Source organism: Myotis brandtii, unplaced genomic scaffold, assembly GCF_000412655.1.
Source record: "Myotis brandtii unplaced genomic scaffold, ASM41265v1 scaffold525, whole genome shotgun sequence".
Classification (NCBI taxonomy): domain Eukaryota; kingdom Metazoa; phylum Chordata; class Mammalia; order Chiroptera; family Vespertilionidae; genus Myotis; species Myotis brandtii.
In genome coordinates, this window is record NW_005369915.1 from 1,881,203 (window position 1) to 1,895,759 (window position 14,557).

Below are 14,557 nucleotides of genomic sequence, written 5' to 3' on the forward strand. Positions count from 1 at the left end.
CTTCTCTCTCTCTCTCTCTCTCTCTCTCATCTATCACCAATGGATTTCACGTAACCCCCTTACACCTCCTCCTTTGATTATAATGTATAAAATAAAATGCAAAACTACCATTATCTGGAGCATTTTCTCAATCCGTTGAGATTTTGCTTCTAGGCAATGTCAGTTTGGCTCAAATAAACTCATAAAAATTCCCTTCAAGTTTAAACCTTAGTTTACATGTTCTCATGCAAAATGCCTTGCAAAGCCACAATGCCATAGGTTACTGTTGTTACTAGCTCAACAGTAGCAATGTTTGTTAATGAGACATGTTGACATGTCAAAAAAGTGATAATCCAGTTTCTAACAAATTCTATGAAGAACTGGTATCAAGATCTAAATGGGGCTACTAACAATACACCTGAAAAGGAGCCCTTAGAAGTTTATATTCCTTCATGCAGTTTTGTTGAGTCTGAAACTGAAGGGTGATAAGAAAAAATTCTAAGATATTCTAACTTAAATTACAGTGGCTGGAGAGTGAGAGATAGAACTCTAACAAACGACCTCTCACATCCCTTGTTTTTGCTGGTTGGAATTCCGGATTAATTTACAGGTGGCTATTTTGGAAGATTTACCTCTGCTGGGCATCATCTAACCCAATCCCTCTCTCCCCCTTTGTTTACATGTGGGCTTTCTGCACTGCTACCCCAGCCAATCTACAAAAGCAGCCATTTCTTCTTCCATAGACCCTGCTTCACCTTCCCCCATCCCCTTTTGCCTACAGTTCATGTAAATTCTTTCAGGCAACCTCCTTCTGCTCCCTCCCCACTACTTGAAGTATAAAAAATCTTGCAAAACTCAGGTATGGCAAACATGCAGTTTTTTCTACCTGGCCATGCTGTTGGTTGTTGTTTTTTTAAAATATATTTTTATTGATTTCAGAGAGGAAGGGAGAGGGGGAGAGAGAGAGACAAATATCAATGATGAGAGGGAATCATTGATCGGCAGCCTCCTGCATGCCCCACATTGGGGATTGAGCCAGCAATCCCAGTATATGCCCTGATTGGGAATCAAACCGTGACCTCCTGGTTCATAGGTCCGACACTCAATCACTGAGCCACACCATTGTTTAAACTCCATGCCCCCAAACTGGTCTTTTAGGTAGCATTTTTTTTGCTGAATAAAACTTTACTTACAAAAAAGACTTTCAGCCATGGAAATTAAAGATTTTTAGTTTAACATTTTGGCACCCAAATAAAGGGCCACGCTTTGAAAAAGCAGAAAGGAATGCTGCTGTCCGGACTCACCGTGTGACATTAACAGAACCCCCAGATGTGCTCTTTCTTTTTTCTACCCCTCTGATACCCTGGACTGAGCAAACCTACACCTTGTGATAGAAGCACACGGTTTTATTGGAAAGTGTATTCCCTCAGGAAAGTGTCTGGAAGTAGCACCCAAAACGTGATGAAATTGCTCCCTCAGTGTCCCTGTGGGGTGGGTTCCACGTTCACATCAGAATGTGATGGAAAGAACCATCCTCCTTCCTCAGACTGGTGGGTTTAAGGGGAAGCCCTTAACTACCTTTGTAGTTTATGTTTGTCTGAGATCATTGAGCTCAGAATGGCATCTTATGGACATTGCATGTAATTACTGTTTCTCCCAACCCCCACTCCACCAATGCTATTTAAGTTTAGGTATGGAAACTGTGAGAATGGACTTTTCCATGCTTAAAAGAGTACTCACCCATTTACTGGGAAAGAGAACTCACAAAACAGCAGTCTACAGACCTGAAAACAACTTCCCCATCCATTATTGGTTGAAAGCATTTTAAATTGCAGGAGTCAAAACTCCAGCCTAGCTGGCATGGCTCAGTGGTTGAGTGTCTACCTATGAACCAGGAGGTGACCGTTTGATTGAGGGCTCCATCCCCAGTGTGGGGTGTGCAGGAGGCAGCCTATCAATGATTCTCTCTCATCAGTAATGTTTCTCTCTCTCTCAATCCCTTCCTCTCTGAAATCAATTAAAAAAAACAACACAACAAACACCCTCCAAAACTTCCAGTCACTCCCCTAAAACACTAAAGGACTTTTAAAATAAACAAGGTTGATTTGTGTGCATTTCTTTTTGTCTAAATGGGCTAAAAATGACAAGTTAGAATTGCTCAGAATCTTTTTCTCCCTTCTAAATTTAGACTGACAAGAGAAAATATTTGTGAAGCTAGCTTCTTGGGCCTAAGGTATGGATATATTTTGAGACTTATTTGTACTAAGATGGTTATTTCTGAATGAGTAGGAAGAGCACTGTAAATTGGACAAGGAAAGTTCTAGAAGGTTTACAAAGAGAAATCTTAAAAAAGAGAAATTTTGTATCAGGTAAAGCTGAATAAGATTTCATTCAAATAAGCAAATTTATATATCAAAAGTAAACTGATACAAGAGATTTGTTCTTTTTCACTGGGTTAAAAACAGTTTTTTCCTGTATTTATCATTCTGCTCCAGGTAAGATATTATGAAAAAGTTTTCTACTTAGAAAGCAAAGATTCTATGTTTTATTAAAATAGCTGTGTTTTACCCTGGCTGGTGTGGCTCAGTTGGTTGGAGTGTCATCCCGTGCACGGAAGAGTCGAGGGTTTGATTCCCAGTCAGGGCACATAACCAGGTTGCAGGTTCAATCCCCGGTTGGGGAGCATATGAGAGATAGCATATTGATGTTTCTCTCTCTCTCCCCCTCTCCCTTCCACTCTTTCTAAAACCAATAAAAAATAAAACAAAATAGTTTTATATTGTCTTAATAGGTACTTGATTTACTCAAGAAAACAATTGTCTCTAGAATAAGAACTAAGGTTTTACTAACAATAGGTAATCTCTATTTTTGTTTCATTATCTCTTATAGTCACTTTGAGTAAATGGATAATTTAATATTGCTTTAAATTTCTCAGGGTTCTTAAAAAGAGACTTTCTTAACCTGGAATTGGTTTTGAGTTATTTGAATAGCTCCTGGAATATCTCGAATATTTGCTCTCCTTATAAAACAGAAAATTTAAGCTAAGCAGGCCAACTTGATATACTAAAATTATATGGAAAGCTTTGTCAAATAAAGAGTAATTATGTGTATTTTATATACTTTTTCATTTTTAATTCTAATTATCTCAAAATGTTATATTAGAGAAAAGCAAATTTCTTTGCCACTGCATTATATAATCAGATCTGTAACATGTCATTTTAAGTATTTTTGTCATTTACAGTCATTGTTCTACTCTAATGCTTTTGCAAATGTGTTTCACCTTCAGGAAGATCCATGGAAAAGATTCTGACATCCTAAAACAAAGGTTTCTGAGAATAAAATTTCAGATCATACCTTTAACTGGATGAAGATTTATAGAACTCTAAATAACTGGAATCATTCAATACTGGCAAATGATCAAGATACAGTGGAATTAATTATGGGACTGAATGATTGAGGATAATTAATTTTATGCTCTTTTGTTTAAAACATTGCTAATCTTGTTACTTAATGACCTAGAGCAGTGATGGCGAACCTTTTGAGCTCGGCGTGTCAGCATTTTGAAAAACCCTAACTTAACTCTGGTGCCGTGTCACATATAGAAAATTTTTGATATTTGCAACCATAGTAAAACAAAGATTTATATTTTTGATATTTATTTTATATATTTAAATGCCATTTAACAAAGAAAAATCAACCAAAAAAATGAGTTCGCCTGTCACCTTTGACACGCGTGTCATAGATTCGCCATCACTGACCTAGAGCAACTTGGTAAGTTATACCTTTGTCGTTTATATTTTTCTGCCCACTTGATCCCTCCAGAGGAAACTCTTAATAACTATTATTTTCATGACAATATGATTACTTATAAAAATTCAGTAAGAATCTGTTCTCTTTATAAGAGGACACAATTGAAAACTGGCTTTATTACAAAGGCGAATAGAATGATAATGTTTGAGAAGATTTAAAAGAGCCTATATGATCAATTGTTATTCTTGTTACATTTATACAAATAATCAGGCCAGATTTATTGAAACTACTAGTAGACTCATGCAATAGGTAAGTTTTAATCTGGCAGTATTTGATAAAAATTATGATTTAGAGCAGTGGTTCTCAACCTTCCTAATGCTGCGACCCTTTAATACAGTTCCTCATGTTGTGGTGACCCTCAATTTCATCGTTTCAAATTGAACGTAATTAAAACATAGTGATTAATCACAAAAACAATATGTAATTATATATGTGTTTTCCGATAGTCTTAGGCAACCTCTGTGAAAGGGTCGTTCAACCCCCAAAGGGGTCGCGACCCACAGGTTGAGAACTGCTGTTTTAGAGGCAATTGCATTTCAATAGAAACTATAATATGTGTGTGTGTGTGTGTGTGTGTGTGTGTGTGTGTGTGTGTGTGTGTGTGTATATATGGATATTAGATTCTGTTAACTGTCTTTAAAGTTTTCTTTTTCACCTGTAAACTAGACTACATTCTGAATTCTTTTAATTTTAAGTATTTGGCTACACCCCTCCAAACTAACATTCCATTTTTCTAAAATCCTCTGATTTGGAATTAAAGTGCAGCTAGATGACTTGATATAAACATCAGAGAAATCACCATAACAGCTCATGCTTAAACAACCTCAGTAACTGGTGCCAGGTAAGCTGGCACATCTGATGACCTCACCAGAGACATTCCAAGTGCAAAGCAGGAGAATTGGATGGCCACTGCTGGCCGTCACTCCCGAATTAGAAGCTTTATGCCTTCCACCCAGAAATCTCGACTGACAACCTTACAGATGCAGAAACTGCATTGATAATGTAGGTGAACCATTAACTTTTTTCTTTTGTTTCAATAAGAAAACACCTCTTCTTTATATGCCTAACTGCTTCCAGTAACCTTTTAGTAACCTTTGCTATACCTGTTGCTTCTTTCAATTACGTAGATCCATAAATCAAGTCCCAGCTAATATTAACTCTTGCTCAACAGACTGAAATAGCCACTTACACCTTTCCAGAAAAAGTTACTCTTCAAAAAACTACTAGTAGTTTTCTCATTCGCAGAAATGGAAATCCTCATCAGTGGCTGATAATACTAAAGTATCTCTCATCACCTAGCTGTAATCCTTGGACTTCCCTCCTCCATGGGACATGATGGCCTAGGAATAAACCTTCAAAGCAACATGGGACAACACCCTGAACATTAAAGGGCCATTTAACCATAATTAAAATCATGCAAACATTCTACAGGAATGTTTTCTTCAAAAGATCTAAATGAAAAGGGGGCAATGGTAAGAAAAAAATCTTGATGCTCTAAATTACAATGGCCTGCGAATGAGAAACCCACAGAACTGTAACAAAAGACTTCTTGGGGTCCCAGGAGCACGCCTGCACCTTTCCCTTCCCCCTCTTCTTCCCTCTCAGGTGTGTACCTCCTAAACTTTTAAGGGACCCCAGGGGACTTGCAGCCAAGGGAGCAATGGGTAGGGACCCCCTTTTCTCTTGACTCTCCAGTGAGCTGACAACAGCCCTGCCTTAGCTCATTTCTCTCCCATAACATTTCTAGAGACAAAGCAGTCCCACCTAGTCTCCTTCCTGTTGCTTCTTTTATCCTAAGCCTTTTCTTGGTTCACTGTCCCAGCTTTAATAAATGTACTCTCAAAATCAAAAACAACAAAAAGATTTCTCACATGCCTGTTTTGCCTGTTGGAGTTTCAGATTAATTTCCAGGTGGCTATTTCCTCAGATTATTTTAGCCAGGCACCATCTAAATACGGAAGCCCCCTCTTGCTTACACGTGGGCTGTCCAGACTGCTACCCTCAGCCAGTCCACAGGAGCAGCCATTTCTTTATTCCGACTCTGCTGGCCCTGCTTCACCACTTCCCACCGTTTTGCCTACAGCCCAAGTAAATCCTTTCAGACCACCTCTTTCTTCCTCCCCCCTGGTAGTTTAGACTCCATGACCCAAGACCGGTCTTTTGGCTAGTGTTTTTCCTCAATAAAACCAAAGATTTTTACATTTAATATAGGAAAACCTGCATATACCAGATGCAGGTCTCCAACAAGTTCACCCAGGCAATTTTTTATTGTAATAACAATATTCAAATGCTAATATAAGACCCATTATGTCTAAGCCACTAATAATGATGTGGTTAACAATTCTGGGCTTTTAAAATGGTGATAGCACCTAAATTTAAGAAATTCTCAATGCTAAGTATAAATCTGAAATTGTCATTTTAATTGTTGATTTTTCCCCCTGGTTATCCATCAATACCTTGGTTTGGTTCTATTCCTCAAGAATAAATACTAGTGGTCTGGCCATTATACCAACGAACTGTTTACTGTGAAAGAGGAGCACGACCTATCCTCGGGAAGTCCTTTTCACTTTTGGACCACTTCCTAGGACCTACCTTTTATGCTACCGCACTCCTCAACTAGTTCTCAGACTCAAAAGCACTGCTCCCATATTATTCTAAACAGGAAGAATTTAGAACAAATATTCTTGTTTGTTCAGACTACATAGAAACGTGGACAGGGCACTGAGGGGTGGTAAGTGGAAAAGAGAGAGAACAGTAAAGTATGAGAGAGCAGTAAAAAAGACAGACAGATTGCTGAGCAAGTGTCACAGCCACAAGCAGAAGAGAAATAAAAGAGTAATGGCGTGTCTAGAGTCCATAAAAGGGCAACTGTCTACCTTCTAACAAACCAAATCTGGAAATCCCAAACATGGAAATGTTTTCGTTCAAACAACAGCTTTTCTTCTGTAGGATATGAGCACAGATCACAATCATTCTTGCCTTATTAAAAAAAACAAACACACACAAAAAAACACACCAAAAACTCACGCCTGAGTATCTACCATGAGAAAAAACTGTTGAATAATTTCATAAACTATTTCCAAGTTTTGTCCCCTCAAAGTCCAGGTCTTTTCTAACAAAACACTCTAAGACTCATAGTTAGTCTAGAGCAGTTAGTCTAGTTCTCAACTTGTGGGTCGCGACCCCTTTGGGGGTCGAACGACCCTTTCACAGGGGTCGCCTAAGACCATCGGAAAACACATATATAATTACATACTGTTTTTGTGATTAATCCCTATGCTTTAATTATGTTCAATTTGTAACAATGAAATTGGGGGTCACCACAACATGAGGAACTGTATTAAAGGGTCGCGACATTAGGAAGGTTGAGAACCACTGGTCTAGAGCTTCAGTCCCTCCCCATCTGTAAAACAGGAATGTTAGGTCTAACCAACTGGAGAGCTGTGTGAAGACTAAGGATGATATTCATTCCGTGCTACCTATTATGCACTCAAATTTTCTCTTTAGATTTACAAACCCCAACTCACAAAATAGCGGTGATGACAAAATTGTAAAAATTAAAATCATTTCAAAAAATAATATTGCTTTCTTAAATGTCTGCTCAGTCTCTCCATATGTAAATTAAGAAGTAGGTGGGTAAGGACAGGACAGATAGATATTTTAAAAACTTTGTATTAGCAAAAGTTCATTCATTTGACAAATATTTACTGAGTTCCTCCTATGACTAGTCCCAATCCCAGGGGTAAGTACACAGGAGTCAACAAAACAAAATTTATATAATTGAGGGGAAGGGAGTTGGGGGGATTTGAAAATTGGCTCCAGTTTAGTCTACCTGCTCCAAGTCACCCTTTTTTAATATATACTTATATGGCTTAGTTTTTCCACAGGATTTCAACAAAGAAAAAGATTGCACATTGCTCTTTTGCTTGGTGGTAACCAAAGAATATGGACACAGTTTTGAAGAAACAACTGCCACAAAGTGACAGCAGGAAACCCTGCACTCTCAGCAGGATAAACAGCATGAGGTAGAAAATGATGAAGTCAGGAAGAAACCGGGCTGAAATAATGATGAAAAACCAAGCAATGCTACTGATATGAGTAGGAAGAATTGGATACTCTGAAGTAGACTAGGTCCGGTGGGGATGGGGGGATTTGGGGAAACAAAGTAATAGAAAAAAGGACTTCAACTCTCCCCTTCTCTGAATCCATAGACTCTTGTTCTCTGCTTCCACCAAAAGTAGCAACATATGCCTGTACACACTGGTGCAAAGACAAACACCCATCAGCATGGTAGTGAACTCACTGGTTGGGAGTTACTACTTTATCTCTTGTAATTTCAAAACAGGATTTCTAAGTTTGGTATGTCGTACCCAGTTCAGAGCAGGAACTATGTATATTTGACTCAATTTCAAGAACTTGCAGAGAAAAATGAATTGTGCTTATTATCTTTTAGCCTTTATTCTGGCAAAGATTTCTTCCATTTTCAACTCCCAAGTATAGAAAGCTAATGTAGAATTTCCATTGTTATGAAACAATTTACCAGAAATCTTTAGTCTGTTTTCTATTGAGGAAGAAACTGTATTTTAGACACAATCTTAAAACATACATATCACTCTATTTTATAAAACAGCTTTGATTAATGCCACTCCAAAACCATGCCTGTTATGTCCTATTCTCCACTCCTTAGACAATGTCCTGTAACAACCTTCACTTCAAACGATGAGGATGTTAGGGGGAATCCTTGAAGGTGATGAAGAGACTAGTGCATACCATTAGAAACCACAGACTGACCTATCCCACTCATGTCTCAGCAAAGCAAAACAATACAAAACTAATACTGCTCCTGAGGGACATCTGTGATTACAGGAGGCATACACACAGTGGAACTAAAACTATCCAATCAATATACACATAAAGTGTATAAATTTTGTTTATTTCAGCATTTTAAAATTGAAACAAGTTTAAAATACTGTTTTCTATACTCAGTGCACTCTGATATTTTAGTTTTTATTCTAAAATATGCCTTATTGCTGGTTGTAACCCACTAAATCGATTTCTTGACTCACTAATGAATGGGCTACAACCTGCGTTTTGAAAACTACAGCTTTAGAAGATGCACAAAACAACCATCTTCTTTCACTGATGAGTAAACACCCAAAGAACTGAAAACATCAGTTGAATAGTGATTGTTTATTGAATTCTAGGAAGATCAGAGGATAAAGTGTAAGACTCAAGTTACGGAAGAATGTAATAGCACTCCAGCCCCCAAAAGAGTTTCCTGTTCTGGCATTTAATCATCACCACTGTTAATAACTAACTGGCTTCCTACATACACAACCCTGCACTAAGAGTATGTAATTTACACACATAAAATGCAATATATAAACTATATAATTATGTACTTGTTATATTTTAAATATATAAAATTATCTATTTATTTTGCCCAGATGATTCTTACAGCCTGTCAAAATAACAAAGTAAACCCCGACTGGGTGGTTCAGTTGATAGAGCATCGTCCAGTACACTAAAAAGGTTGCAGGTTTGATTCCTGGTCAGGGTACATACTTAAATTGCAGGTTAGTTGCCTGGTTGAGGCCCATAGGAAGGCAACTGACTGATGTTTCTCACATCCATGTTTCTCTCTTCCTTCCTCTCTCTCTAAAAATAAAATAAAAAAATCAATAAACATATCCTCAGATGAGGCTTAAAAATAGTAATAGCAGCCCCTGGCTGTGTGGCTCAGTTGATTGCAGCATCGTTCCATTACACCAAAAAGTTGCAGGTTAAATTTTCAGTCAGGGCAGGTTCCATCCCCGGTTGGCAATCAATCAATGTTTTTCTCTCTCTCTCTTCCTCTCAAAAAAAAAAAATAATAATAATAATAATAATAATAATGGAGACATGTCCACAAGTGAGGATTTTAAAAATAATAATAATTATGATAATAAAAAAATAACAAAGTAAGTGTTTGATCTGAAACACAGGTCAGTTGGCCCCAGAGCAAACCTAAGCTCTTGACCACTATTATAAACTTTTCCAAAAAGATAGGAGCTCCCAACTCTAGCTGTGCATCAAGAATCCTCTGTGGAGTTAAAACAAAACTAGCAAATAATTAAGAACTAACCCAGAAAGAGATGTTTAAAGTTGAATTAGAGAATATTAGAGACATATATTTTGTAAACAATGTATCAAATACCATAGTTAAGTCAGAAGAAATCTTTTTGGACAGTAGATACTATTGTGTGCCATCAGACATAAAATACCTGATTCAAATGATTGCCATCACTCATTATGGACTAGAATTTAATATAAAGCAGTTTTATCTTAGGTTTGATAACTAAATTCCTTTAAGAATTTAACTGCTGAGATGTCAAAAGGATCTTAATATAAGATAGTCTAGCTAATAAAGATTACAGACAGCACCAGTGTATTCTATTTAATTTATCTATTCATGATTTAAAACTCTATCTTCCCAACATATTTTCCTTCATTACCTAAAAGATAAATAATTCTGAACCCAATGTAACAATGAATTCAGCATTCTGCCTGGATTGATTCACTTCTACCACCCTTAAGAAATCATTTAGTAGCAAGCACACAGTACAAAACTAGGAGGTTTCCAAGGTTTTAAATAATAAAGAAATGGTTTTGCCTACATCACTCAAATAAAATGTTATGAACATAAAAACCTAAAAGATTTTTGATGGTTAAGTGGGTAATACAAAACCTGGAATTACCACTACTAGCAACCACAAATAACAGTAGGACTACATACCACAAACACATGAATGATTAATTGTATACATACAATACCACTATTAATAATTACTCATTTTCCTCCCAGTAAAAAATTCTGTGTAAGACAAAGCAAGCACAAACTATGAATGGTCCAAGTAAGAATTATTTTATTTTGTTTGGTAAAATTAATACCCCAACTACTTCTCGTTCAGGCTACCTACCATGAAATTACAGCACTGCAGAGAAACTAGTCTGACACAAACCAGAAAGATAATTACAGACTAACACGTGAATAATCCTAAACTATCTGGTTAAAGAAATTACAACTCATTACTATTAAAATCTAGGGGAAATATCTACACTACTGTCCTCTCTAACCATTTCAAAAAGAAAGAAAATTCACTCATCAAGCTTGTGATATATAGCTTTTTCCTAACAAAAATACTACTGCCATAAGTCCATAACCACATCTGCAATCTAATTATTAAAATATCTGAAAATACAAGATAATTAAAAACAGAATCATGAATGTTCATTCTATCCATGACCTTGGGGTCATTGGGAGATTTCTAAAGCATACCTTTTAATCCACGCCATGGTACTTCAAGAACATGTTAAGGTAAGTCACAGCTTGGGACACTTCGATGCACCTCAAAACACCTCAGCCAGTGTATCTGTATCATTCTCTTTTCCTTTTGAGATCATAATGGTTCCGAAGAACTATAATGCTTCCATTTGAATGATAGTCTCATAATTTCAATGACTTAAAAACAAAAACAAAAAAAAGGACTTAAATGTTGGTATGTTAAGCCACTAGTACACTGTGTTAACTGCTGCCATGACTAAGAAAAACAAAGCTGCCACTACGATTATGTAACACTGTCATTTTTCATGTGAACCCTATATGAATGAGGAGTACATGCCAGCAGTCAGAATGACAGCTCTTGCTTCGTTGAGATCTACTAAAACCCCCCCAAAATCTGACCAATTGATTCTTCAATTTTCTTCTCAAGGAATGAAAAATAACCTAAGACAGATATTTGCCAGGTCCACCTCTAATTAACCAACTATTCTCTTTTGTGTAGAATGAGAGCTGGAAATCACCCATACACCTGTATAAAAGGAATTCACTAACTGACATAGCAGGGGTTCCTACAAACAATGCCCCTCCTAGTGTTAATATTACTGAATCATTTTAATTACATGGAAGTCATTAACTTAAAGAGAGCTCCTTCCGTTTCCAAAGTTTACTTCTTTGAAGAGCATACGTATAAATGAATAGATAGGTGGCTAACTATCAAGTTTTACTGCTGCTCTGCGATTATCTTGGCAGGTTCCTCCTCACCCCACCCAACTTTCTTATATAAAAACATTAAAAAACATTTCATTGTTAAAATAATACAGTAAGAAGTGTTTGTATCACACTTTAAACCTACATTTGCTTCAAGTTTGGTAATTCATAGTTACAAGAAAGAAAGAATACTCAAGCTATATAAAACTAACAAATTATGAGTAATCCACACATATTCATGTTATAAAACAATTAAAATTACTTCAGGATGACTGATCAGGAAATTTTTAATAAAAGCAAGCTATAAAAGGGCTTCCAAGAAACGAGAAAGCATGGAGAAGTTCTGTCACACCCTGGGTTTGTGGAACAGCTCATGTAAAGGTTAATAAGCAGGGAATAGAAGATTACAAAGGCGCAGCTAGAGCTAAAAAGTATGTGCTAAAGAGAAAGTGAAACTAATTTCGTGTTTGTAAGGGTAGGTTCAAGTGATGAAAATCTTTCAAGTCCACTGTCAGAAAAATTAAATGTTTCTGAGATTTAGGTCTATTGTAAATTGTGAACACAGGTTACAAAACGTAGGTCACTCTTCAGAAAACTGATAATGGTGGCAGAACTGCACATGGGTAAGACCTCTACAAGAGTAGGTGGGAAGAAACTAATGAACAGAAACAAAGGCCCCCACCCAATGAAATCACTGCAACCACAGCCATCTTTTTAACTTATCATTTTACCACATTAGTGCAACGTCCCGAGTTCCCACTACAACTTTAAACCACTTAATGGCTCTGTATTATGTACACAACTTCCTGGAAGGACATCCACATTGTTTCCTATATTCTGTGCCTCCAAATCAATGCATCCTACACACATTCATCAGGTTAATGTTCCGAAGTGCAGCTTCAAATAAGAATAATGTTAACCAGTGGGAAATACAGCAGCATATAAATATGTTAGATAATAAAGAATGAAAGCCTAGATCTGATGCACTTACTACCATGTTAAATTTTCAGAACCCCAGTCTACAAAGGAGAAAATTGAGGTTCTCTGGTCAAGTGACTGGACCCAAGAATATGTGCAATACGAGAATAGAACTCGTACTCAAAATCTGGATCTTCTAGCTGGAATTACAGCACTTTTCTGCTATAATATTGCTGTAGAGCACTGTTGGGGGAAGAGGGTGGTACTGGGGCTAAACTAACATTTGTTGACAACATTCCAAGTAAGTACCATGCTAAGCACTTGATGTTACTTTTTTTCATCCTGATCTACTACTCAAAAGACTGACTAGTTGCCTCCTTTTACTGAGGCTCATTCAGGGAGATTAAAGTGATCTGCTCAACATAAAATATCAAAGACTAAAAGTGGTGGGACAGATAGTTGATCTCACATGTCCAACTCTAAAACCCACTCTCATGTTGCTATGCCAACCTACCTTCCAGAAGCAATAAAAAAAAAAAAGAGCCCAGCACATAAGTTTATTTTTCAACCTGAATGATATAGCAATAATTTAATTTTATAAATGCTTCCTACTCAAAACCCAGTCAATGCATATAAGCAGATTTTTAGCTATGGTTTAGCAAGAGACTATATATACATTTACTAAAGCCAGTAAGAAGGGTCAGAATTATATTTAATCCCTTAAATCAGAAACTTCATTTGATTCCTACAAATGAAATCTTTTCATTAAGTTATGGACTTGAAGATCTTTTAAAGCTGACTTGCAATTCATAGTACTGCCAAATTTCCAACTTGGCCCTGTCCCATGGACTGCTACCAGCGTCAACCTAATGGGAAGATAAGTCACTGGAGGTGATGGAGGTGAGGCCAGTCAGTTATCAGTAATAAAAAGGACAAACAAAATAAAATAAAACGATCAGCTCTCTACTACGTTTTTAAGAGATGATTAAACTAAAAGAATAACCAAAAGCACTCAAAAAAACAAAAACAAAAAATCCCCCAAATTAAGGACAGGAAACTCCTAAGCAACTTCAAGATTTGAATGGAAACCATGTACTCATACTGCATTCCAAAACTAACTGATGTAGCATACTAATGTATTTTAACATCTTAGATAAATCAAAGAAACATTTTTTTTAAATTTCTGAAACAAAATATTGCAGAATTATATTCAAGGTTTCAAAGCTGTTACAGTAAGAAAATTAACTGGCCATTTAAAAATATCTTAATAACAGCATAACTCTTCCATATAACTCATTTTACAAACATAAATGTCCAAACAAGTTAAAAAGCGATACTAAAATTTTACAGCTTTTAAAATACATCTAGGTAGACTTACTCCCTAAGTAATTAAGTTCTGATAAGGAATGAACACAAAATTAAGAAGGAAGTATGAAAGAAAGAATGTAAGTTGCTGGGTTTGGTTTAACTGGACAACTGCATTCTCATAGGGTCTTTTCTGACCCAGCTCTGGTCTCCTCCTACCAATAAAGATACAACAGATAGGTTCTCTCCATACTGGACTTTGTACATTTCTCAAAACATACCATGGTGCTTCAGATCTCTGCACATGCTATTTCAGGAGCAGTGGTTCAAACAAAATTTAACATCACATGATAATACTGAAAAGAACAATATAAATAATAAAAATCTACACTAATGAAAGAGAAACATGGTAATTAGCGTACGACCGCTACCCTTTTCATTGGCTAATCAGTGAGTATATGCAAATTAACTGTCAGCCAAGATGGCGGCCGGCAGCCAGGCACTGAAGCGAACAGG

The 14,557-nt window shown here is 36.7% G+C and overlaps 1 protein-coding gene across 4 annotated transcripts in view; it reads right to left on the reverse strand.

The window, feature by feature from the left end:
- Positions 1-14,557, reverse strand: part of RBPJ (recombination signal binding protein for immunoglobulin kappa J region) — a 115,861-nt gene that overhangs the window by 62,969 nt on the left and 38,335 nt on the right. The window contains exons 1-2 of one of the 4 annotated variants that reach the window (XM_014548897.1): positions 14,323-14,415; positions 11,108-11,290 (exon numbers count right to left, since the gene is read on the reverse strand). The exons of 2 other annotated variants lie outside the window; for them this stretch is intronic. In XM_014548897.1, the coding sequence (XP_014404383.1) occupies positions 11,108-11,124 (17 nt within the window). In that variant the 5' untranslated portion in view covers positions 11,125-11,290; positions 14,323-14,415. Of the gene's footprint in view, positions 1-11,107; positions 11,291-14,260; positions 14,416-14,557 lie in introns of those variants that run through there. One more of the 4 variants, XM_014548898.1, reaches the window with a different exon arrangement.